At 46.2% G+C, this 26,360-nt stretch overlaps 1 protein-coding gene across 4 annotated transcripts in view; it reads left to right on the top strand.

The window, feature by feature from the left end:
- Positions 1-26,360, top strand: part of SLC6A20 (solute carrier family 6 member 20) — a 441,916-nt gene that overhangs the window by 197,127 nt on the left and 218,429 nt on the right. For all 4 annotated transcript variants that reach the window (XM_069216293.1, XM_069216310.1, XM_069216300.1 and 1 more), the window contains exon 3: positions 19,615-19,706. In XM_069216293.1, the coding sequence (XP_069072394.1) occupies positions 19,615-19,706 (92 nt within the window). The remainder of the gene's footprint in view (positions 1-19,614; positions 19,707-26,360) is intronic.

Raw genomic sequence — 26,360 nt, 5'->3', positions numbered from 1 at the left:
TTGCTGTAATGTAAATTTTGGGGTTTATGGTGTCACCATGCTTGGATTTGGACCTATGTATGATCTCACCTCATTATTTGGAGGAGTCCTGGAAGGACTTAAATCAATTAACGGACGTGTCCCATCAAATGTTGGTCTCATGAGAGTTGTCATTCTTGCATTTGCATTATATCTCTCCCTTTTTACGCTCGCGTTCAGAGTTTTCTGCTCACTGTTCTCGTTATTTCCCTGGGCGAACAATGATATGACCGGACCTATGGTAACTGATACTGACACTGCATCTGGACTTGGTCTGACATTTGGGTCTCTCGAGTATGCTATTCCTGTAGTCTGACTCGTTAACGCGGACGTTTCCATCTATGATCCTGCTATAGGGGTGAATCTTAGGATCGTCTGTGTCTGTATCGGGGACATCAAGTTCGGCGCTGATTCTATCTGAACCAAACTCTGCTTCTGGTAAACCTGTCCTGTTGGCACTATCAAGTTTGTTGCAGTATCAACGATACGTACATCTGGGTAAATTCTGGGAATATTCATCTGCGGCATAGGCCTTTGAATTGCCAAAGTAACTGGAACACTATGGCTAACCTGTATCTGGCTCTGGGTTGATTCAAGTGGTATCGGAGTTGTAGGGTCCACACCGGTGTTTGAGCTTCTCTCATGCGCTGCATACGTTGGGGGACGATCTCTCAATAACTGTAAAATTAATTAATCATCATCTGACTCTTCATCATGTGTCAAAGACTTCCTAGATCCTGTGGATTTCTGCTCTATGTCATTAGAAGGAGACAAATCCCTCTTTCAGTGCTCTTTCCAGCTTCGTTCTCATTTCTTGTGTAATTGCAGGAAACAACTTAATTCCCCGTAAAGTCTCAGTTCTCCCAAAATTTTGATCACTGTCCCATCTACCCTCTGCTAGTGTCTTCTCAATCGTTCTCATTCTTCTCTCTAATTTCAATTGCTGTTGCTGTCTAGGCTCTAGTTGCCAAATAGCTAAAGCTTCGAACTATGCTGGTCTCGGAGGAGATTCAAAATCATACAGTACCCTCGTCAAATTCTCTAGGCTCCTCAAATTAAATGTCCCATGGGCAGGAAACGCTAAACTCCCATCTTTCTCTGTCACTTTGCACCACTGTTTCAGCCAAAGACATGGCTCAGCACCCTGCTCCTCAAATACAATATAGGTGGGTGTACCTTCTGGCACTGTAATTTCTCCTATGCTCATTGGAATATATACGTATCTCCCCTTAGGGCACTCTTTAAAGCTTTGAAAAACATATTCTTTGTACTTTTACACTACTTTTAATGCACTCAGGAAATTACTTTTGATCCCAAAATCCTTTTTGCTGACCTCAACCAATTGCGCTTCTCAGTTGTCCGCCAATCTGTGCGTGACCCTTCTCACTAACAGACCTATCTCTGCATGGCTTCAATAACGTCACACTTACACGTACAGCGGCTGACAAAGACTTGTCCTACTCAACTCGGAGTCACGCAACTAATACAAAATTATTGCAAGCACTAAACAAAGTCAAAAACCTAATTTGTTCGTTTACTACAGGTAGGGTAACACAATAGCTTGAGAAACCTTATTGATTTTTCACTGACGGCCTTTTGTTCTAGCAGCTACTCTTTATCTCTCTGTTTCCCTGAATCGCAAGCAAAATTCAACCCTCAAATTTTACTCTCAAATGATCAGTGGGTCTGTCCTGGTGCACATAGGACTTGCCAAATCTCAGTCGAAACCTTTCTCTCACTTTAGCAAGCACTCTTGAGTTTGTCAACCACGCCCGATTGACCTATTAAACCAGACAAATTACAACAATAAACCAAGTGTCTCATACACTTTTCATATATACTCTGGAGTCTTAGACCTCGCAGGGTCCGTATACCAACAACCACATGGACAATTTTTTAGCACAAAGCGCCACACACATGTGAAGTTTGACGACTTCCCTACTCTCACACTTTGGAGTACGCAAACTCCTTCAACAACTTCATTTGGAGTACGCAAACCTCCTAAACCCTCACAAACATCACAATTCACCTGCGATTTTCTTAAGCTGTGCAAGCCCAAAACCTATTCCATTCACACTGTCACTAGAGCGCTGAGAACATCCTCAAACAATCACTGGCAAGCTCCAAGGTTCTGGGAAAGTCCTTCTAAGTTCTTAGGGACACATTTTCTCTCCACTTTGTATCACTGAATCTGAAATCATAACCTTTACCAATTTCTCTTGCCAATTCTGTGAATTACTTTGCTCTCTTTTACGAGACTAACCATTACCCCACTACCATCTCTGGAAAGACCAGCTATTTCTCAAGGAAAACTAACCATGTTACTTTTCTACCTATCTCTAAACTTTATGATGTGCTCTTAAGGAGACAAACCTGTGTACCGGGCCTTATGATGGACTCTTAAGGAGACAAACCATCATGTTCTGCTACTATTTCTGTGAGCGCCTCAGACCTTATTGGGGATTTCTATTTTTAACTCATAAGGGGACGCGTTAGAAGTTCTATGGACCTTATGACTGCGCTTATAGTAAACCCCACCATAGGACTCAGTTTCAATACAAATCATTAACAATATCAATCAACAGTATCAATATTCTTTGGAGTCAGTAATCTCACGCACCATGACCCCTTTGGCCATGAATAACCACACCTTTATGTAAAAGTTACAATGTTTATTTCCCTATATTAACAATGCTAATATCACGTAACTTAGTCTCATACATACAAGAACAACACTGGTTGACCAAATCGTCTAAAGAATCTCAATTTAACCAACGCATGAATGGTTAGGCACTCTAGAATTACAGTACAAATTAATAGCAAGAACAATTGCCCAATAGAAATTGGTACCATCAATTATTTATTAATAGCAACTTATTAGCATTTTAGGATTTCCTCTACTAACCTTCTGATTGGAAATGCATGTTTGGGCTTCATGCAAAACAATTTGTCAACATAAATTTGGAAAAACATCTAGCTATGGCTCTATCAAAATTGTGGTTGGTACATGGAAACAAAAGACGAATTACATTGAACAATAACATTAGATTAATACCTCTCCTTGGTAAGGATCAGCAAGCTGCGACTCTCTTCGTCAATTGGACATCTCTTTGGTCAGCATCAGCATCGGGCCATGTAAGGGAATGGTTCAGATACAGGGACTCTGAGTTATCGGAACAATTTGTAAAGCAATGTCTAAGGGATCAGAATTCAGCATAAGACGTTTAAACAATAAAGTCAAAGACAGAATTAAAGTTCTCAGGAACTGTTCAGCTCCTCAGACAGAAATAAACATGCTCCTCTCAGGAAGATATCAAAGTGGAAAAAAGCCTGTCTCCTCTCAGTGCAGTCGGGCTAAGTTAAAATTGTCTAACACACGTCACCATTGGTCAAAGAATTGTACGTTTACTTTTAGTCCAATGAAGATAAAACTTAAAATCTAAGATATAACTGAACTGTCTTTTACATGTCGATGATTGGCTCCTCTTCTCCTGTTCCCATCATCAGGTTTGTCAGGTATCAATTTTATATCACTCCGTTCTCCAGTAAGTGCATCCATTGTTAGCTCCTGGGAATATTGCTTTCTCACACACTAAATTTTACATTGTAACGATAGCTAATACAGCATATTCTAGCAAGCAGTTCTCATTGGAAAAGAAAACATTTACTAGTGTTTGGTCAACTCAGTAGAAAAGAACAATTTGCATATTAATTTCTTGCAGCAAACATTTTCTCACAGCGTTATCTTAACAATGCAGTTTAACGTGTGGCTGTGCAAACTAGGCCTTGCTAACTTTAAGGGCTACAATTAATAAAACATAACAAGTAATCATTAATATAACCGACCGCTGCAGTAATCTAAACATGAGCACATAATTTCATTTTAATAAGTGAATAATAAGGACACTTCGTGATTACTGATGGCCACTCAAGTAGGCACATTTTCCGTGTTGTGCATTATTTTTCTATATTAAGTCAAATTCTATGCAGATTCATACTTCAAATATGTGAATGTTTATTAGTAAGAATTCAGCATTCACAATCGCACCAGGACGCCACAACCAGGCCATGGCAGCACACTGGTCCCCTTGTGCACACTGCCTTTCCAATTGGGAGAAACATATCTCATTGAAATTGGGTCCAAGGGAGGAGGCTCCCACCCCAGGCCTCGCTGTCATGGTATTAGAGAGGCGAGGCCCAGGGGACGAGTGCCCCATCCTCTGGTCCCTTTTGCAAGGAGACACATTCTGTAGCTTTGTCCTGCAACTATGTCTCCTGCTCAGCTGCCACACAGAGGCACCACATATACCTATTGTCCTGCAGTTTACCTTGCCACGTCCCCCATTATTAACACATAAGCCACTCTAACACCTTCAGCTGTTAAGGGAACAGTAAAAGAGGTGCAGATAGGTAGCTGAGAGGGAGGGGCTGCAGCCCAAGAGGAGTCAGAGCTTACACACAGCTTTAGGAGCAGGGGCATTTATTGAGATAACAGCCCTGAATGTGTCATGTTGTACGGAAATTAGAGGGGCCCCACACACTCCCTTTCTGCCCAGGGCCCCAGAAGTCAAAGAACTGACGCTAAGGCTGGCCTTCCAGTGGACTGCAGATTTTGTTTCTTCCTGCTTCATCAAACTGAGACACGGAAAAGGAGTTGCTGGGGTTATGAAAACAAAAACACTTCACTCCAGGAAAAGTATGCAGATAATGCACTTTCTCCATATATATGTACAACATGAGGCTCCCTAAAACTTCAGTCACTACAGAGTATCTGTAAAGGAGGAGATGGGCTGTGCTGTAGAAGATAGATTGAGAAAACATCTTTCTGTTGGCTCTAATGCTGCCTGGAAATAGAGGGGCTTATTTACAAGCCCCTTGCACCACTGTTGCGTCATTTTTGTATGCTGTGGTGGCGCAAAGCAGTCCCCTACAGTGTGCAACATTTACAAACTGGTGCAATGGGACTATTGCACCCAGTTTGTAAATTCTTGCGCCACATTATGCCTGTGCCAAGTATAATGTTTGTAAGGTAGGTGTTCCCCCGTTAAAAGCCACACACAACTGGTGCAGTGAAATTTACAAGATTTCACTGCGTTGTTCTGCGCCTCCACTGGGTAATAAATGTAACGCCTGCTCCGAGCAGCCATTAAACTGACACAGGGCTTTTGTCAATGGTAGCCTTCCTTGCATTGGTGGAGTAGCGTCATTTTTTTGACGTTAGTCCAGCAATGCTGTTTAGTGCCACAGATGGGTCAGAATTTCAGATACATCTGTGGAAATGTGTGCCGTGGAACTCTGTATTGTAAATACAATGCGCCCATGGAGTCGTTAGGGGGGCACAGAGCAGAGCAAGAGATCTGACACATCGGACCCGATGTGTCAGATTCTTGTAAATGAGGCCCAGAGTTTTATAGAAAAATTTGCTTTATTTTCTCTCTGAAGTCTTCGACTTTCCCTTTCAGTGGGTGCCTACACTTCAGGATAGGAGGGGGGAAGAGTGCAAGACTCTACACTAAGTGGTCATATTTCTGACCCCCTTGCGCTGCCATTGCATCACTTTTTGTGACTTCACGGCAGCACAAGCCTTGAAATCATATCTATGAGGCCACGCAGCGCCACTTTGCATGGCTTTGAATGGCCTCATAGATGGGGAGTGAGGCAAGGCAGCGCAGATACAAGGGAGGCATTCCATGGGCATTGTGGTGGGTGTTCCCACGCAACGCTCATGAATTTTGATTCATCCGCAGATTTAGAAGACCTTGTAAACCTTGGGATGCACCAAAATTTTACACCTTCCCAGGGGAGGCACAACAAGGAGAAATATGTCTATTTTTCCTTCTTTTTCCCTCTTATATGTGTGCTGTATTCTGCAGCAGACGTAGAAAGAGGAAAAAGCCTCCCAGGATCCCAGGATTGTTTTTGTGCAGGAACGAGTCCCTTCTTGCACAAAAACAATCCTGCCTCAGAGCGGACATCATTGCACCATGGTGCCTGCGTTGGCGCTAGGCTGCCAAAACTGCGCCATTGCAGTGGGAAAGGACAGGAATGCTCTGTGTGCCATAGATAAGCGTGCATTCCTGCATTTCTCTTTGACAGAGGGCAGCCCAGCAAGGTGACTTGCTGCACTGCTCTGCACCCAAAGCCCATGAACATGGGCCTAAGTTATGAGGATGGGCATTGTGCAGAACCTACAGATCGGCTTGACTCAGTTCGTCTCGAGGGTTCAAGAGGAGCTCGACCTAAGCCAGAGTTTGGGCTCGGGCCTTGAATGGCTCTCCCAACTCTACTTGTACCTCCGCACATTATTAACTCATTTTTCTGGCCCCCATGGGTGCAGCAGAGGAGGAGGCTGGTGTCATACGCTTTTTGTTGCATGTTGAAATAGTTAGCGGCGTTAACCAGCCCTTCCCCTCCTGCACTCACTTGGAGAATGGAGTGATAGTGTGCAGTGCAGAGGGATGCAGGTGGCACGGGCCTAAGGCTTCGCAACTCGCATTTGCCTCGAGGCTCAAAGAAAAGCAAAGGGTTGAGAAAGCCATTTGGCTCAAGCCAAGCTCGATGCTAACCCCTAGTTATATACATTCAGCTATCTGGATTAACCCAGCACAGACAAAGCACATCTAATTATTACCTGGTCATTCTTTACCTGTTCATTCTCTGGGAGAATAGTTGTCCACGAGTACAAATGAACTAAACTCAGTGTTGTCCTTTAGGAATGTCCAGTGGTACAAACTGCTAGGGCTGTGTGGCTGCTTCCAGCCGTGGTGGGCAGTGTTTTATCCTCTGTGATTAAGCAGTGTTGCTATGGCTCTTTTAAAATTACACATGCTTTGTGCTTGGACTTGTTTCAGTAGACACTTCTTTCTGACCCACATCCTCACTATTCCTAAACATAAAGCAACCTCAAGTTTTCAACAACGGTATTTGTATATTGTTTAAACACACATTAGCCCAGTAGCAGGTGCCAGTGTCCCGTGGTGTCACTTTCTCTGTTCCTAAAGCAGTGCTTTAAATGGGGCGGTACTCTCCGGTACTGAGTACCGGCACTTTTTTATTTTGAGAGGGAGAGTACCGGCATATCTCAAGAAAAACGTAGGGCCATATTTATACTTTTTGATGCAAAACTGTGCTAACGCAGTTTTGCGCCAAAAAAATTAGCGCCGGCTAACGCCATTCTGAAGCACCATGCGGGCGCCGTATTTATTCAATGACGTTAGCCGGCGTTAGCCGCCGGCGCTGTCTGGTGTGCCTTGAAAAAAACCACGTACACCAGGCAGCGCCGGCGTAGGGGGAAAATGGCGTATGGGCGTCCACAAATGGTGCAAGTCAGGCTGAGGCAAAAAAACAACCCGATTTGCGCCATTTTTTTACGACGCCCATCCCCCATTGAAATGACTCCTGTCTTAGCAAAGACAGGAGTCATGCCCCCTTGCCCAATGGCCATGCCCAGGGGGACTTCTGTCCCCTGGGCATGGTCATTGGGCATAGTGGCATGTAGGGGGGCACAAATCAGGCCCCCCTATGCCACAAAAAAAAATTTAAAAAAATACTTACCTGGACTTACCTTAATGTCCCTGGGGTGGGTCCCTCCATACTTGGGTGTCCTCCTGGGGTGGGCAAGGGTGGCAGGGGGTGTCCCTGGGGGCAGGGGAGGGCACCTCTGGGCTCATTCTGAGCCCACAGGTCCCTTAACGCCTGCCCTGACCCAGGCGCTAAAATCCGGCGCTAATGCGGGTTTTTTAGACCCGCCCACTCCCGGCCGTCATTTTTGCCCGGGAGTATAAATATGACGCATATGCATCGGAGTCATTTTTTAAGACGGGAACGCCTACCTTGCATATCATTAACGCAAGGAAGATGTTCACGCAAAAAAATGACGCTAACTCCATGAACTTTGGCGCTAGACGCGTCTAACGCCAAAGTATAAATATGGAGTTAGTTTTGCGTCGAATTTGCGTCGAAAAAAACGACGCAAATTCGGCGCAAACGGAGTATAAATATGCCCCGTAATACTTTTAATTGGAGAGTACCGGCACTTCTCAGAAACAAGCAGGTACTCTATTAACGAGTACCTGCACTTCTGTTTTTCCATTTAAAGCACTGCCTAACAGTAATCAAAAGCTGTGTGTTATGTCACTTTCATGAACCCTGTTTTTTGAGGTAATACCACCATTGCTGGTCACGAGACTAGGTCAAACCAACAGTACAGTCATTTCAGGACTTACATACCAGCTAATATTTTAATCCTGAAGGAGGTGATTTGGGTTAAGTAGTAATACAAAGCGGAAACAGGGCTCGTTTTCTGGCAGCCACAAATCTTGACTCTACAGGGTCACATATACATTAACACTAATTCACTTTAATGTGTCACACCTTTGAGTGACCTTTGGACCCTGGCAAACGTTTCCCTTTTGAGCAAATTCAAACATAGGCCAGCTCCTTCCGGGTCCTTTAGGGTCAATTATATTAAAGAGAGACAATTAAATAGACGTGTGCGGCATGTAATAAGACAATAACACAGGAATGGTTAACTTGTGTATGCGGAGCAATTGGAGTCAACACCTTTAGTTTGATGGACTTAGGTACCCTGCGCTCAAGGAAAATGTTGACTGTCATGCTTTTGACGCATAACTTAAATTATACTCCCAACAGTCGTCTAACAGTCAATCTAGACTTTGTAATCCATTTCGACAAAGTGACCCTGGTAAGTATGTTGTGCAGGACTCTGTCCCTGCAGGCTACTTTAAATTTACGAGTAGCCAGAAAGCAGAATCTTGTAAAACTGGGAGTAAATACTCTGCCCCTAACATACGTGAGACGCCACAATAATTTCTCAAATGTAAAAGGCTTCTAAAATCAATTAGGTTGGCTTCTACCTTATTAAAAAATCAGCATGATTGCCAAGGTAATGGCTTTTGGTAATCCAAGAAGCAAAATAGGTTGGAGGGCTGACTTTTTTCTAAGCTGAGGTGCTTGGGCCTTCAAGAAGCGATGGGTGCATCACCCAACAACCACAGGACAAGTGAAATGTAGCTTTTGTACCTGGTCTGACCCTTCGATACAAAGGGGTGCGCTTTCAGGCAGCCCGTGGTTATGATACCAAAGTGCAGAAGAACAACCCAAGTCTATCATTAGGTTGTATTTTCCCTTTCCTCAGTAGGGGCCTATTAATGAGCCCGTTTTCGACACTTGCCCTCAGCAACGTGGTGCAAGAGCAACACAAACCTTACATGCGATTTATGAAGCCACGCAAGACCACTTTCAATAGCCCTGAGATACTCCATAAGTCTGGAGTAAGGCAAAGCAGCACAAATCACTGCATTGCCTTACTCTGCCCTGGGAAGGCGTTCAGTGGGCATTGCGTGGGTGATCCCAAGCAACTCCCACAGTTTTTGACACATTCACAGATTTACCAGAACTGGAAAACCTAGGAATGCGCTAAAAAGATATGTCTTCTCAGGTGAGGTACAACGAGGCAAAATGTCTTTATTTCTTCTCGCTACTTGCTCTTTTTATGTGTGCAGCACACATAGAAAGAGGTATATGCCTCTCCAGATTGTTTTTGTGCAGGCAAGTGCCCATTCCTGTCCAAAAACAATCCCGCATGCAACACAGGCAGCGGTAGGCTACCAAAAAGTTCCAAAAAGAACAGATAATGGACAGAATGCTTAACAATGCAAACTTTCACCCCCAGTCACAAAGATCTGGGTTCAATCTATCATTATTTTGCCCACCACGTCAGCGCAGTTTGGACACAGCCATATGCAAATCAGTGTTGACCCTGCTCCACATGGGAACAGTCCAGCCCAAACTGCGAGGCCAGGTCCTTCCTAGACCAGAAACAAGCATCCTGGGACTGGTTTTGGGGTATCACCACTCAACAGCCAGACTAACTTGAATCCAGTGGTGCAGTGAGCACGGGACCCACGCCTGGGAATAACCTTTCCACTTAGGGCGAGAAAAGCAAAACAAACAGATAATGGACGGAATTCTGAACAATGCAAACATTCACCCCCAGTTACAAATGTCATTGTCTTTTTGACCACTACACCACCCTAAGTGGGACAGTTATGTCTAGACATGGGTCCCATGCTCCCCATGCCACAGGAGTCAAGCTAGCCTGCATGATGAGGGGTGATACCTTGAAACCAGTCGTAGAATGCTTGTTTCCGGTCCAGGGAGGGCCTGGCCTGGCAGTTCAGGCTGGACTGTCACCATTGGGGTCAGGGTCAAGATTGATTTGCATATGGCTGGGTCCAAACTGCAATAGTATGGGTAGCAAAAAAACAATAGATTTAGGCCCAGATCTCTGTACTTGGCTTGAATGTTTGACATTGTTCAGCAGTTTGCTCATCACTTGTTCTTTTAGAATTTGTCGCCCTATGTGGGACAGGTATGCCCAGACGTGGTCCTGTGCTTCCCATGCCACTGGAGTTAAGCTAGTCTGGTTGATGAGAAGTGATACCTCGAAACTGGTCCCAGGATGCTTAATTCTGTCTAGGGAGAACCTGGTCTGGCAGTTTGAGCTGGACTGTTCCCAAGGGGTTGAGGGGGCGGGGTCAAGCTTGATTTGCATACGACTAGGTCCAAACTGGAACAGCATGGGTAGCGAAAAAACAATGGATTTAGGCCCAGATCTCTGTACTGAGGGTAAATGTATGACATTGCTCAGCATTCCTCCCATCACTTGTGCTTTTTGCATTTGTTGCCCTAAGTGGGACGGGTATTCCCAGATGTGGGTCCCATGCTCCCCATACCACTGGAGTCAAGCTATCCTGGTTGATGAGGGGTGATATCCCGACACTGGTCCCAAGATGCTTGCTTCCAGTCCAGGGAGGACCTGGCCTGGCAGTTCGGGCGGGACTATTTCCATGAGGGGTAGGGTGAAGACTGATTTGCATTGGGCTGGGTCAAAAGTGCAATGGGGTGGGTAGCAATCAAACAATGGATTTAGGTCCAGATCTCTATACTGGGGGTGAATGTTTGACATTTTCAGAATTTCATCCATCACTTGTTCTTTGTTCAAAAAGTTGCCAGCGCGGGGGAAAAGGCAGGAATACACCGTATTGCCTTAAATACCGCAAATTCCTGCCCTTTACCTGTCACGCAGTGCAGCACAGCAGGGTGGCTTGCTGCGATGCACTGCGTGACATTCTCATAAATAGGCCCCTAGATGTTCATTGTATTAGATGAGGTTAGACCCTTAGCTAGGGTTAAGTAAAGGTCCCTGATAAATAACTTAAACTATGCTAGTCCAAGGATATGGGCTGAAACAAGATCATGCCTCTGTAAATATAAATGGTTCTACTAGCCCCTTTTGTTTCGTGGTTTTAATCTTGTGTTTAGGAGGTCAAAAATATCCAGTCACCTGCCACTTAGCAATTTTAACTGGTTGAGCTTTATGTAAATACGCTACATAACAGAGCAAACGTCAATATCTGAATCTGAACCTGAAATCTCAATATGGGAAAACCGCTGGAATTATACAACAGTTAGGAGTGGATTCTAGGATGAACATGCCACGTTGCGGAGAAGAGAATCCAGCACCCTTTTAAAATTATATCTGTCCCTGCAAAACCCACACAACGTGTACATAGCAATTTATGATCCTATTCAACGTAATATACCAGAAAACATATTTTTCCCTTGTTAGGCCATGCTATTTTATCAGTTAGTAATATTGAAACGTTTCTAAGTATTACATATTAAGTAACTTCTTGCAAATGAACAATATAAGTGCAAGATGGTCTTTCATGCTGAAGAGGTGTCTGAAATGAAATTAATGGAGAAGGATAATTCATCTCCACAATTTCTCTCTTTTAAGGCAGCACTTAAGGGACACACTGAAAATCTTCAGATAAAATGTATTTTCATTGCCAAACTGAATCTCAGATTTGGTAAATGTAATGAACACTAACAGTAAACTTGTGATGTACTTTGTCCTGGAACATAAGATCAATGTTAAGCTACCTACCTTAGTTTTGTGACTTTTGAGGCATGGAATATCATGGTCCAGTAAGCTGTTTATTTGCAGCTGATGCCTTTTTATACCTTTTTCCTCCTTTGGGTGGAAGGCCCAGTTGTATCTTAAACCTTTGGATGGTCTTGCTGGAAGACATCTGGGCTTAGGTTTTCAAACAGCTTGCATCATTTGAACTCTGACCCGACGCCAAGTCTTCTGCTGGAATTTACAAACAACCTGAATTCATGATTTGCAACATGTGTGCTCTGCTATGCTTTATTTTTAATCAGGGATGGGGTCCATTTATGGTGGTTGGGCCTTCTTGTGCACCCTTCCTTGGATTTTGATGCAAGACCACAAATACAAACTCTTATAGGCATGGATTTATGCCAAAATCCTGCATCTCTCCAAGGCTGGTGAAAGGAGAGAAATATCTTTATTGTTCCTTGTTTTTCCCTCTTACCAAGTGTGCTGCATCCTGCAGCACACATGCAAAGAGGAAACTGCCTTTCAGAACAGTGGTTGTGGATGCGAATTTCACAATATATAATTTTGCACACTAATACCATAAACTCATAAATACAGTGTTTATACTGGGTTTAATGTAATAAAGGTCTATTTGCTTGACATGAGTGAGGCTTTAGGCCTACTTGTGTTTTTCAGATTTCATGTTTAATGCATCTTGTTTCCAGCCCTTGACACAAACTCATCTTCCCCATCCTATGCTGCGGAGCTCAGATACGACCTTCAGGTTGATGTTAATTGTGTGAAATTCAGTCAGCTCAATGGTCTGCTTGCACCGTAACATTTTTGAGTGGAGTGCGGTCTGCTTGCACTGTGACATTTATAAATGAAGTGGACGGATTTTCCGATTCCCTTGAAGGCAGACTTCACCTCAAAGCCTAATTTGCCTAAATAGTTTTCATGTTCTTACTGTTCAGCATTACTGAACAGTCATTATGGCATATGCTTCTTTAATTTTATTTGCCTTGTGCTACACCGTATTCGGTGCTGCCTTTGACTAGATAAGGGCTTAGGGTCTCATTTACTAAGTTTTGCCACAAGCCTTTTTTGCTGCGACTCCCTGCTTCAAAACAAAAGGGCAGGAATGCGCTGTACTCATACGATACAGTGCATTCCGGTGCTTGTCCACTGTGCTGGCGCACAAATTGCTGTCTAGCACCAATACAGGCACCCTTGCACCATGGTGCAAGGGTGCCTGCATTGCAGGGATCAATCAATCAATCAAGTACTTGCACAGCGCGGCTATTCACCCATTAGGGTCTCAAGGTGTTTTGGGGGGAGGGAGCAGTAAGTAAAGGTCAGAGAGGTATCAGATGAAGAGCCAAGTTTTGAGGTCCTTTCTGAATTGTGAAAGCGTGGGAGATCTTCTGAGGTGGATAGGGAGGGAGTTCCAGATGTTGGCGGCGTGGTGGGAGAAGGACCTGCCTCCGGCTGTGGCCTTCCAGACGTGTGGGACGGCGGCAAGGGTGAGGTCAGCGGAGCGGTGGTGCCCAGTGGACGTGTAGAAGTGGAGGCTTTGGTTGAGGTATTCTGATCCGGCGTTGTGGAGCGCTTTGTATGCATGTGTGAGAAGTTTGAATGTAATTCTCTTGTCTATTGGGAGCCAGCGCAGGTCTCTCAGTAGGGCCGAGGTGTGACTGTGTTTGGGGGCGTTCTTGATCAGATGGGTGGAGGCATTCTCGATGCATTGTATTCTTTTTTGTACCTTGGTGGTGGTTCCAGCGCAGAGTGAGTTGCCGTAGTCCAAGTGGCTGCTGACAAGGGCCTGGGTGACTGTTCTTTTGGTTTCGGTAGGGATCCATTTGAAGATCTTCCGAAGCATGTCCATGGTGTTGAAACAGACGGAGGAGAGTACGCTGACTTGATGGTCCATTGAGAGTTATGAATCCAGGATGAATCCGAGGTTGCGGGTGTGGTCGGTGGGGGTCATAGCACTTCCAAAGGCAGTGGGCAACCAGGACATATCCCACGCTGACGGGTTGTTGCCGATGACGAGGACTTCTGTTTTTTCGGCATTTAGCTTGAGGCAATTCTCCTTCATCCAGGCGGCGACTACCTTCATTCCGTTGTGGAAGTTGACTTTGGCTGTGTGTGGGTCGTTGATGAGGGAGATGATTAGCTGTGTGTCATCGTCGTATGAGACGATGTTGAGTGTGTGGTGTCTGGCGATGGTAGCTGGGGGGGCCATGTAGAGGTTGGAGAGAGTGGGGCTCAGAGAGGAGCCTTGTGGGACGCCGCAGATGATCTTGGTGGCCTCTAAGTAGAAGGGGGGGGAGTCAGACTTTTTGGGTTCTGTCAGAGAGGATTGAGGTGATCCATTCTCATGCCTTGTCTCGGATGCCAGCGTCGTGGAGACTAGTCCGTAGAGTGCGGTGGGAGATGGTGTTGAAGGTGGCAGACAGGTCGAGGAGGATGAGAGCTGCAGACTCACCCCTGTCTAGGAGGATGCCAATGGCATCTGTGGTGGCGAGGAGGGCAGTCCCGTTGCTATGGTTGCTCCGGAAGCCAGACTGAGAGGGGTCAAGGATGTTGTACAGTTTGATGTAGTTGGTGAGTTGTCTGTTGACAGCCTTTTCGATGACCTAGGTTTGGAAGGGGATTAGAGAGATGGGCCAGAAATTCTTGAGGTCGTCTGGGTCTGCGGTTGGTTTCTTCAGTAAGGGCTTGATTTCAGCGTGTTTCCAGATTTCTGGGAAGATGGCGGTTTCGAAGGAGCGGTTGATGATGTGACGTAGCTTGGGTGCGATGGTGCTACTTGCTTAGTTGAAGATATGGTGGGGGCAGAGATCGGAGGGAGAGCCGGAATGGATGGAGTTCATCATGTTGAGGGTTTCCTCGTCAGAGATGTTGCCCAGCAGAGTAGGTGGTGGGGGTTTGGTGGAGCTTTGGTGGAGGCTATGACGTGGGCATGGGATGGTCCTGGGCAAGAAAACCGTGGTATATGTCTGCTATCTTGCGGTGGAAGTAGATGTAGAGGTTGTTGCAGAGTTCTTTTGATGGGAGGATGTCCGTGGAGTTCGCTCTGAGGTTGGTTAGTTCGCTGTTGATAGTGAAGAGTTCTTTGCTGTTGTGTGCATTGTTGTTGATGCGTTCCTGGAAGACGTTTCTCTTGGTGGTCCTGAACAGTTGGTGGTATGTGTTTAAGGCTTTTTTTAAGGCTTCATGATTGATGGGGTCTTGTCTGTGTGCCATTTCCTTTTGAGGCATCTGAGGTTTTGTTTGGACTCCTTGAGGGCTGGAATGAACCAGTTGGCTTTCCTAGATGAGCATCTGTTGTAGGGTTTATTGATGGGGGCTAAGGTGTTGGTGCAGTCTGAAATCCAGTTGATGAGGTCCTGGGCAGCTGTGTTAGTGTTGAGGTCGTCTGCGGGGGTGAATTGTTGAGGCTGGTGAGTAGCTGGTCCTTGGTGATCTTCTTCTGTGATGATTCTTTATGTGCAGAAAGGGACACCTTCCTGCACATAAACAATCATTAATGTGGTTTTCCTCTTTCTATGTGTGCTGTAGAATCTAGCAGAAATAATGTTAGTTTATGTTATTTTACCCCATTGCGCCACCTTAACACCACCCCTGAAGTGGCATAGGAATCTGGCGCATTCCCAGACTTGTAAATCTGGGAATGCATCAGATTCCTTCGGATTCCATGGGTGTTGCATGGGAACACCCACAGCAAAACCCATGCAACGCCTCTTTCACACAGTGTTAGGCATGAAAAGGGTCCCTATTTACAAGGCTGTGGAAAGCCACGCAAAGTGGCTTTGAGTGGCCTTGTAAATATGGGCCGACAAAAAAATTACGCTCCGGTGGCGCAGTGTGCTGCCAGGGCCTTGTAAATGAGGCCCTTAGGGGCCTATTTATGAGCCCCTTGCACTGCCGGTGTCACTTTTTATATGGGAAAAAGTGGCGCACTGGCAGCCCAAGGGTCTTGCAATTAAGCCCCATAGTTTCCACTGCCAATGATTTTACACTTATTTGCATTCTGAAATGACTGATGAAGGAATGCCTTTTTCCTTCTGCATAGGTTCAAATTTTTAATATACCTTCACAGTTCGTATTTTGAACCTATTCTTGTGAAGATATTTTCTTGTGGATTCCCCTATGTGTTTTCTATGAGTTTAAATGCTTTGTGTTTAGGCTCTCGTCTTTAAGATCTCACATAGCCCCGATCCATCAACTGGCCCTTTTAATGCTGGAAAGCTTCAACATTTTTGTGCAGGAAGTGGTGCCTTTCTGCACAGAAACTATGCTAATGACAACACAAACACCCTTTCAATATGGTTCAAGGGTGCCTGCACTGGCGCATGGTTCCATAACAAGCGCCAGTGCTAAAGAGAGAACAGCACGGCACCATAACTTTTAAGATTTGCTTTATTCATTTGTAAATCAGGGCCCTGGTAATCTAAGCTTCAATGAGCACACAGAAAATGATCAAAGAAATAAAGGGGAGTTGGCATGAGAGCTTTGCTTTGACATTTGTGAGTGACTAGATATGTTCTTTCTTGGTCCTTTCACTGGAGGCTCATTGAAAAGCACACTCGCTTCCTTGCCTAGCATTACATCTAGAATATCTGCCCATCTGGTGAGATACACGTTTCAAGGGCAGAACACTTTACATACAAAGCTCCTTCTTCAGAATTCCATTCCCACTACACTTCTGCCTTCAGTCTGTCAGAAAAAAACTGCATCTGATCCAAAAGGGCTTTGAGTTAAATCCATGCTGACTGCTACTGTAGAAGTAAACCTCTATGACGTCTCAGGACTCAATGTTCCCATTGTGTCCCTCTTTAACCTCCCTCCTCCTCTGAGGCCCAGGACTATGAAAAGGCATCCACCCACCTTTAAAGTTATATAACTAAAATAAAAATAGAAGGATTTGGTCTACCGTTTTTAATGAATGCATTATTTGTGTGGAAAATGCATTTGCAGAGTGTGTCATAATTAATCTTTTTTAATTGTGTTCCTGTTTAATTCGGTGCTACACTTCTTAAAAATCAAGTGGCGTTTGTAGAGGGGATTAATTGATACATTTTGGGCCTAATTTACAAGAAACTGATGCATCCGCCTTGATGCTTCAGATTTCATGCGCTGCCCAACGATTGCCCTACAATGCCATGGGTGCATGTTATTTGCTATACAGAGCTCCATGGTGCACGTTTTCACAGATGCATCAGAAATTCTGATGCACCTGTGGCGCTAAAGTGGTGCATTGCTGGACTAGCGGAAAAAATGACGCTCCTCTAGCAATGCAAAGAAGGCTCCCATTGAGAAAAGCCCTGCGTCATTTTAACGCCTGCTTTGAGCAGGCATTACAAATTTGACTCAGTGAAGTTGCAGAATGATACAGTGAAATGTTGTAAATTTCACTGCATCAGTTCTGCATGGCTTTTTGCCTGGAAACACATACCTTGCATGCATTATACCTGGTGCAGGTGTAATGTGACGCAAGAGTTTACAAACTGGCACTTTGGGCCCAGTGCGTCAGTTTGTAAATCTGGAGCAGTGTGAAGCACTGCTTAGCGCCACCGCTGCGGCAAAAATAAAATGACACAACGGCAGTGCAGAGGCCTTGTAAATGAGGCCCTTTGGCTTCCAGCTGAGTAAGCAGTAGACAGTAGTGGACGAAATTGCAAAAATGACAGAAATGTAATTTACTTCAAGTCTATCAATAAATAAGATAAACACCATATTGCTTTTAATAGAAATACTTTTAATATATATATCGTGCAATCGAGCAGGGGCGTAGCTTGGTCAGTAAGACCGGGGGGTGGGTTGAGCTTCAAATCCCCAACAATAATGCTGGCACATAATGTTAACATACATTATACGACAAGAGGGGTCCATCAGACAGACTTAAGGCGCAGTGGAAAGAGAGAGGACTGGAGATTGGTAGGAGTACTAAGGCCCGTATTTATACTTTTTTTAGCACCGCATTTGCGCCGCTTTTTGACGCAAAACGGCGAAAACCTACAAAATACAATGGCATTTTGCAAGTTTGCGCCGTTTTTGCGTCAAAAAACGACGCAAATGCGGCGCAAAAAAAGTATAAATACGGGCTTAAGTGAGAGAAACATAATGTTTTCTAAAATAAGCAGTATTTTGAGGACTTTCAAAACAGAGAGAATGTGTGTATTTCTGTGTGTGCATGCAAAAATACCAGGTGGAATCCAACCGACACCTCACCATACCCAACTGAAAGCACCTGTACCCAACTAGTCATCAGAAACTACATTTATTAAGGGAGTGTAATACACTAAACAAACCCCCCTGAAGCTACATAGGTTGCGTTCAATAACTGAGTTCCTTACCTTACACAGTCTCCAAGGCAACACCAACGTCTATAGTGGCCCATGGTTTTGGTGTCTGGACCAAAGATAAGAGTAACACCAATGCCCATTCCAGCTGCCACCCACCAAAGATTTCTTGCACCACATATACAACTATTATCATTTATTTAGGCCCTAATAAGTGTAGATCAGTGACAGCATTTTTCTCTAAGTGTCATAATACTTGGCACGCAAGTGATATTATACCTTGTAGCCCAAGTAGACATCATGATATTTTTGTGTTTTTACTTTTGTTTTTTGTTACCAGGGGTATTTCTCCTATGTCGCATCCAGGGTGCACATCACCTGCATAAAACATATTTAGCTTAAAGGACCGCTCCAGTAAAAAGAATAGCATTCCAATCTTTTTCACCCAACCTTGACTCACTATCGGTAATGGCCACTTAGGATTCTGTCATTTCTGTTTCTCATGTGAGGGTTCTTTCAGTTTTGAGATCTATTGAGTTGCATTTAATAGACCCGGGGGCATATTTATGGAAAAGACACACAGTGCAGAACAGCAAGTCACTGTGTGACAGGGAAAGGGCAGGAATGTGCCGTATTTAAGTCAACACTGCACATTCCTGCCTTTTCGCCTGCGCTCTCGGACTTTTTAGCTGCCTAGAGTTAACAGAAGCACTCGCGCATGATGTTGCAAGGGTGCCTCCTTTGCATGCAGGATTGTTTTTGTGCAGGAAGGGACACAGTACTTCATAAAAACAATCCCCTGAGGCTTATTCCTCCATCTATGTGGACTGAAGAATGCAGGACACATAGAAAGGGGAAGTAACGAGGAGAAATAAAAATATTTTTCCTCGTTACTCCTCCCCTGGAAGGCTTGGCTTTTTGGTGCATTCCCAGGTTTACCAGTTCTGGTAAATGTGGTAATGCATTAAAATCGATGGGGGTTGCGTGGGAACACCCAATCAGCACAAATGGAACGCCTTCCCAGAGCAGAGTAAGGCAATGCAGTGATTTGCCTTGCATTTATTTTCTCTAAATTTATGAAGCCACGCACGGCCAGGCAAAATGGCCTAGTGTAGCTTCATAAATCGCATTTGTGGTTTCCGTCGCACATGTACCAAGTTGCATGGTGCAAACATGATTCAAACCCTCTCATAAATATGCCCCTGAGTGTTTAGTTCATTATCCATCAGCCCATGTGAAAAAACCTGCCAATATATATTTGCTGCCGCTGCTGAATCCTGAATATCCCACCGCCACCTGAACTGCTGTGTCTCCATCAAATTACTCTCTAGCTGAAAAATTTTTATTTTCTTTTTTCAGGTATTGCAAGTGTTGTTGTTTCCTTTTTCCTCTCCATGTACTACAACGTCATCAATGGATGGGCATTTTGGTATCTTTTCCATTCGTTCCAGGTGAGTAGCAGCAAGTTCATTTCCCACTGTTACAATTCCACTTGAGATGTCTAAGCAGTGTTTTAAACCTTGCACCTTTCTATGTGTGTTTTAATACGGTGCCTATTTGACTCTGGAGTGTTTTTTTTTTTTCAAATATATTTTTATTTAACTGTTTGCTGTTTTACATTTGTAGGTCATTTTACAGTAACGTTTTGTCATTATTATACACATCTCTTAAGTTGTCCGCACCACTGTTTTGCTTTGTTTGCATTGTGTTTCACAATTACTTGCTCAATTCAGTAGTTTAATAATACTTGTGTAATATTGCTCCCATCACTTAATCAAGCCGACTTTATGGAGACAGTACTTACAGTGCCCCTCGTTACTTTTAATATTGGTGACCTGATAACAGACTTAACTCCACTTCAAACTGTATATAGGCTTAATGGCTCATGTGGGTGTGGCTGCTTAACTTCAAAGAGGGGGGGGTTGACATAGAGTTTCATACTATGTAGGAGCGGTCTATCTACTATTCCCCTCCCTCCTTCGTTCTTTTAGTTATTGCGTCCTGTCCTCTGTACTCGCTCCCTCTGCGCCCGGGCCAGCGGGGCTCCTGATGTTCCTCCCATCCTGTTTTCTGGAACTTTCGCTTACAAGCACATCAGGTGACCCTCTCAAGTGGTTCCTCCCATCCCCTCAGGTACCATTGGTCCCTTCGTTAGGCCGTCCCACCTTATCACTAGGTTTTCCCACTCCGGGGCGATGGGTGTCTGGCGGGCTCCCCTGGCCTCCTCGGCCTTAAGGACCTGCAGTTCAGCTCTGGACCATCTTGTGACATCGCCTCTCCATTCTGTCAATGAAGGGGGTGCATTCGATTTCCAACCCTTCGTAATCAGCCTTTTGTAAAGGGCCAGGGACAGGTCAAGGAAACGACTCTCTACCCTGCTCCATTTGGCACTAGCTCTGAGGCCCAATAGACAAATGTCGGGGGTTGGCCGGAGTTCCGTACCGAACAGCTCCATGAGATTAGTCGTCATCGCCGTCCATCCCCTCTGGAGCATCGTGCATCCCCACATCATATGATCAAAGTCGGGTTCCCCGTCTCCACATCTGGGGCAAGTCCTGGGCTCCCCCCCGTATATGCGGTGCAGTCGTTGAGGAGTAAGGTATGTTCTGTGTAGATAGTTGTATTGTATGTATCTCAGCCTAGTGTTGCGTGAGATCACCCCAGGGTAAGCAAGTGCTCTAGTCCACTCTGACTCGGTCAGGTCCCGCCCAATTGTCTTCACCCATTTTTCTCTTAGGGGTCGCAGGGGATCCACTGCTACCTCTATCTGGGCCCTGTATATTTTTGCTATTAGGTGAGTTTCCTCTCCCTCTGTCAGCAGGAGGTGCAACACTCCGTGGGGAGCGGGTTCTGCATTGACCGTGGTCCAATGCTCCTTCAGGGTATGCACCAGCCTTCCAAAGAGTAAAAACTGTCCTATTGGGACCCCCCCCTCTACTACATCAGCAAAGCTCCTCAGCACCCCCTCCCTGAATAGCTCCCCCACTGTCTCTATCCCTGCTCTCGTCCAAGGCCCCAAACCCAGTCCCCCTGGCCCCTCCGCCCTCACGTCCAGAGCGACGGCCGCCAGCGGCAGAGCGGGAGAGTATGGTGGCCCCACTCCAGTCCTCCTCTCACATTGTTTCCAGCATCTCATCGCCACATTGTACATTATGTTGCCTCTAATGGGGGCCATCTTCCTGCCCGCCATATTTGCTGCAATCTGAGCTATGTCAATTTCACCGTTTGTAACTGAGATGCCAGGTAATAGCCTACGAAATCTGGGGCGCCCAGGCCTCCCAACCTCGTCGGCCTACAGATGGTCGAGAGCGCAGTTCTTCTGCGGCCCTCATCCCATATTAGTTCTCTGAGCAAGGCGTTCAACTCTCGGAACCATGCCGCGGAGATCTGTAGTGGTAAGTTAGCAAAATAGTAGAGGAGGCGTGGTAGCATGACCATTTTTGAGAGCGCCACTCTGGCCATGATTGTTAGTTTTAATGATCTCCAAAACCCCACCGAGGAGCGCAATGATCTAAGCGTCCTGCCGAGGTTACCGTCCCTAAGATCGTTTAATTCGTGAAATATCTGTATGCCCAAGTATTTAAATGTCCGCGGGCCCAATTTACGTCAGCTGGGCACGCATCTGGGCGTGCACTGTCTGACATCACGGGGAATACATATGTTTTCCTCCGATTAAGTCGGAGTCCCGATAGGCCCCCGAAGTCTTCCAGTATTCCCAATGCCCACGTGAGTCCTCTTGACGCGTCCCTCATGTAAATAAGTATATCATCTGCATACAGGGAGACTATATGTTCGGACGGACCCCAAATAATTCCCTTGCCCACGCCTTCACATCGCAGCTGCGATGCCAGGGGTTCGATTGCCAGGGCAAACAGTAGCGGGGACAAGGGGCAGCCCTGCCTAGTTCCCCTGTATACTGGGTATGCACTGGAGATCATCCTTCCGGTTTTAACTCTTGCTAACGGGGATGAGTACAGCAAGTCCACCCATTTTACCCAGTTCTCCCCCAGCCCCATTTTAAGCATCACAGTCCTTAAATAGTCCCATCTGATGGAATCGAAGGCCTTCTCGAAATCCACCGCGAGTAAGGCTCCCTCTGGCGGTCTCTGATCCCTGGGCATGTGCAAGATCGTAAACACCCTTCTCAGGTTCAGGGAGGTACTACGGCCGGGGACAAAACCATTCTGGTCAGCGTGCACTAACTTTGTCATGAGAGGGAGCAACCGGGCAGCCATTATCTTACTAAGTATTTTGAAGTCGCTGTTTAACATAGATAAAGGCCTAAAGTCCGTCACCGGAGCTTCCCTGTCTTTTGTCTTGGGGAGCGGTACCACTAAAGCCTCCCGCATTGTCTGTGGTAGTTCTTCATATTGCAGCGCCTCCGCGTACAACCCTGTCAATTGGGGGGCCAGCAGCAATTTGTATTTTTTATAGAAATCCATGGGGAGACCGTCTGTCCCTGGGGTCTTTCCGGGTGCTAACTGTTCTATAGCTTCATTTACTTCCTCTAGCGTTACTGGTCCCCCCAGGCTGTCTCTCTCATCTGCGCTCAGTGTTGGTAGTGGGATTTGCTGTAGGTATCTATTGAAAGATTCCATCTGCAATTCGCTGGGTTTCCCGTACAACTGCGAGTAATACTCTCTGAACGCATCGTTTATGGAGCCCGGCCTGAGTCTGCGAGACCCCTCCCCGTCTATTACACATGTGATGGGCTCACCCTGCTCTCCCGGGTGGACCAGCCACGCCAGTAGTCTCCCCGATCTACCCTCTTCCGCATGTAGGGATGCTAGATATTTTTGCCTGTCGTGGCACCGGAGTTGCTCTTCAATGCGGGAGTGTTCCCTACAAGCTCGGTTATATTCTTCATTCTCCTGCGCTGTCTTCCCTTGTCCCAACTCCCTCTCGTGCATATCCTTCTCCAGGTCATTCAATTCTTTTTCAAGTGTACGCCTCACCCCCACCGACTGCCCCAGGCAGAAGCCCCTTGTCACTACCTTAAGCGCCTCCCATTCTAAGGCCCTAGAAGGAGTAGACCCCTTATTCGTCTCAATATATTCTGCCAAGTGGCCGCGTACGGCCTCTCTGTACGCCTGGTCCTCAAGTGCCGAGGGAGAAAGCCTCCATGATGGTATAAGGGGTCTATCCTCCGACATCCTCATCGTTATTAACAAGGGATTATGATCAGACAAAGTGCGGGCTAAGTATTCTGAGCGTGTCATATTACTTACCAGGCCTGCTGTGCAGACTACTCTGTCAATTCTGGTATGCACTCGGTGGAGACCCGAGTAGTATGAATATTCACTAGACGTTGGGTGGTGCATTCGCCAGACGTCCGACAACCCCCACATGTCCAGCCACTCACTCAGCCTTCTGGCTGTTTTGATTGTCGCTGCCCCATGCAGAGGCGGGGTGGACCTGTCCAGATTTGTGTCTAGTACTGCATTGAAGTCCCCCCCTACTAATAGCTCCCCAGCGCTTTGGCGTGTGAGGTGTCTTGATAGGCTCGTCATAAAGGGGACCTGGTCTTGGTTGGGGGCGTATATGCAGCTTAAGACTATTGGGATACCTTGTAGCTTCCCTTCCAATATCACGAATCTTCCCTCCCGGTCTATATTGGAAGAGGTCAATATGAAGGGGACCCCCGCTCTGATCCATACTAAAGCGCCCCTTGCATAAGCTGAGTATTCTGTTGCAAACACCTGCCCCCTCCACCTGCGCCTTAGCTTCTCTCCCTCTCCAGACGCCAGGTGTGTTTCCTGTAGTAATGCCAACTGTACTCCCCTTCTCTTTAAGTAAGAGAGTATTTTGTGCCTTTTAGCTGGAGTGCCCATCCCCCTAACGTTCCAGGTCAATAAATTATAGTCCGCCATTTCATGATTTCATTCTGGTGACAATACCCCCGCTTCTCCCCAGTCGCGAGGATATTTTCCCACATCATCATGTCTTTGCCGCAGTCAAATTCCGCCACCCACATTGCCATATTAACTTGTAACTGTGTATCCCAACTCCCCATCCCCAGGGCACCTCCTAACCTGTAGGCTGCCCAGTAAACTATGCAACCGTGCAACTTGTTCAACTTTTGATCAGCGGTACTCGCCATTTTGAATGGGCGAGGTTCTGTTCCGGGGGGTGGCCAAGTCCGGAGGGGCCGCCATTACGCTTGACATGCCCAGTCCCCGGCGCCTTCCGCAGGCCCTGGCTAGCCAAGTTCGTCAGCTGTTTGTGGGGTCACCTTCGGGGCTCGGGCTGAATGCTCCAGGTCTTCCGCAGAGGACACCAACGTGTCGTCCGTTTCATTCCCAGAACCTTCCTGAGGGGATGCCTCCCCACCCATGCGTGCTGCCGCTTCCAGTGCTTCCTTCCTGCCTTTCTCTTTCTGTGTTTGTGTGGGCGCCAGTCGTCTGCGGTCTCTGGTCTTCCTTCCCTTCAGGGCTCGGCGAGCATTGCCACCGGTCGGGCCCTCTCCAACGGGACCCCCCGCCTGAGGGCCACGTGACTCAAGCCATTCCCATGCCTCCTCAGGGGATTGGAGGAATGTTGTCTTCCCTTCCAGCATCACTCTCAATCTGGCTGGGTAGAGTAGCGAATACTGGATTCCCTCCTCTCTTAGGGCTCTCTTAACTGCCAGAAACGAAGACCGCTTGTTTTGCACCTCCAGGGTAAAGTCCGGGAACAGTGTCACCTCCCCATTTGCGACTTTAAATGGGCCCGTCTCCTTGGCCCTTTGCAGGAGGGAGTCCCTGTCTCTGTAGTGTAAGAGTTTAGCTATCACGGCCCGGGGGGGTCTCCCCGGGGCAAGGGGCCTCGCCGGCACCCGATGTGCTCGTTCCAGCGTGTAGAATGGGGTCAGACTCTGGAGTGTTCAGTAATGAGTAACGTTTTTAAACAATGGATGTAGCCCAACAAAACCAAATATATTCACTGCACCTGTAGTATTCGAACTACCCTTGTTCCTGCCTGATAGTGAGGTTGTTTCGTTTGGCTTTTTGTAAACATTTAATTGTGGCTTTTGCAGTAGCAGCTGGTAATTTTAGGAGGAAGGGAACACACTCACACACATACACAATCATACTCATTCATTCACACATACGCATGCACGCACACATCCATTCACAACACTCATTAGCTAATATTCAAACATACAAGCATGCACCTAACATTAATTGTTTTTTAAAAACACGCTTAACTTCAGTTCTGCTTCGGAGGTGCCAGGAGTGTTCGGACTGCTGCCTTCCCTTTTTGGCTGACCTCCACTTCCCTCATTGTCTGACCTTGAGTCAGACAATGAGGGAAGGCAGCTGTCCCAACCTCGTCATAGAGTGGGATTGGGTCAATGAGACTGCTGACCCCATCCCACTCTGTGATGATGTGTCACTGTTTGACACTCAGTCCTGCGCGCTACCGGGCTTAATTCTGAAGCACCCAGGTCTGAGGCAATGAGTGACACTACCCCTTATCACCAAGGGGGAGTATCTTAGGACCTTTGCTGAGCTGAGGATGTCACGCCCACAGGAGCTGTAACATCCTCAGCCCAGAAAAGTACAGCTCAGGCAACTAGGATCCTGCACATTCATAGCATATCTAGCTCCTGGCTGTCTGACCTGAAAATGAGGAGTGTTTGTCAGGCTGACCTGTGCTCAGTCCGAGAGACCCCCTTCTGTAAGGACAAAATTTGAGGGGGTGTGGCCCCTCAGCCCCTAAGGATGGGCCACGGCTGAGCTCTTGTAAGAACTATACAAGCTGATCATCACTGGAACAAACCGGACTGTGAACTGTGGGGTGAGAAGCCTCAGTCTTGATGTGTTCTGTGGCTAAGTTCCAACATATTTACAACAGTTGAGCATTCAGGAGTAAATACTGGTTTGTATGATGAATCCTGTTCTTACCATAGGTGGTCTGGCAGAACAACAAGTCCTTCCTCAGAGAAAATGCAGGTAGTTAATGCACAGCATCTCCAAAACAACACACAGGTCCAAACACACATCATTTAAAATTCTGAAAGCTATTTTGCAAATACAAATAAAATGTAATGATTGAACTGACACCAAAGTAAGTGCAGGGTCAGGGAGAGAATCACTTCAGTGAGAGATCAATACGGACCATGA

This window comes from Pleurodeles waltl, chromosome 2_1, assembly GCF_031143425.1.
Source record: "Pleurodeles waltl isolate 20211129_DDA chromosome 2_1, aPleWal1.hap1.20221129, whole genome shotgun sequence".
Classification (NCBI taxonomy): Eukaryota; Metazoa; Chordata; class Amphibia; order Caudata; family Salamandridae; genus Pleurodeles; species Pleurodeles waltl.
This window is presented reverse-complemented; position numbering and strand designations above follow the sequence as displayed.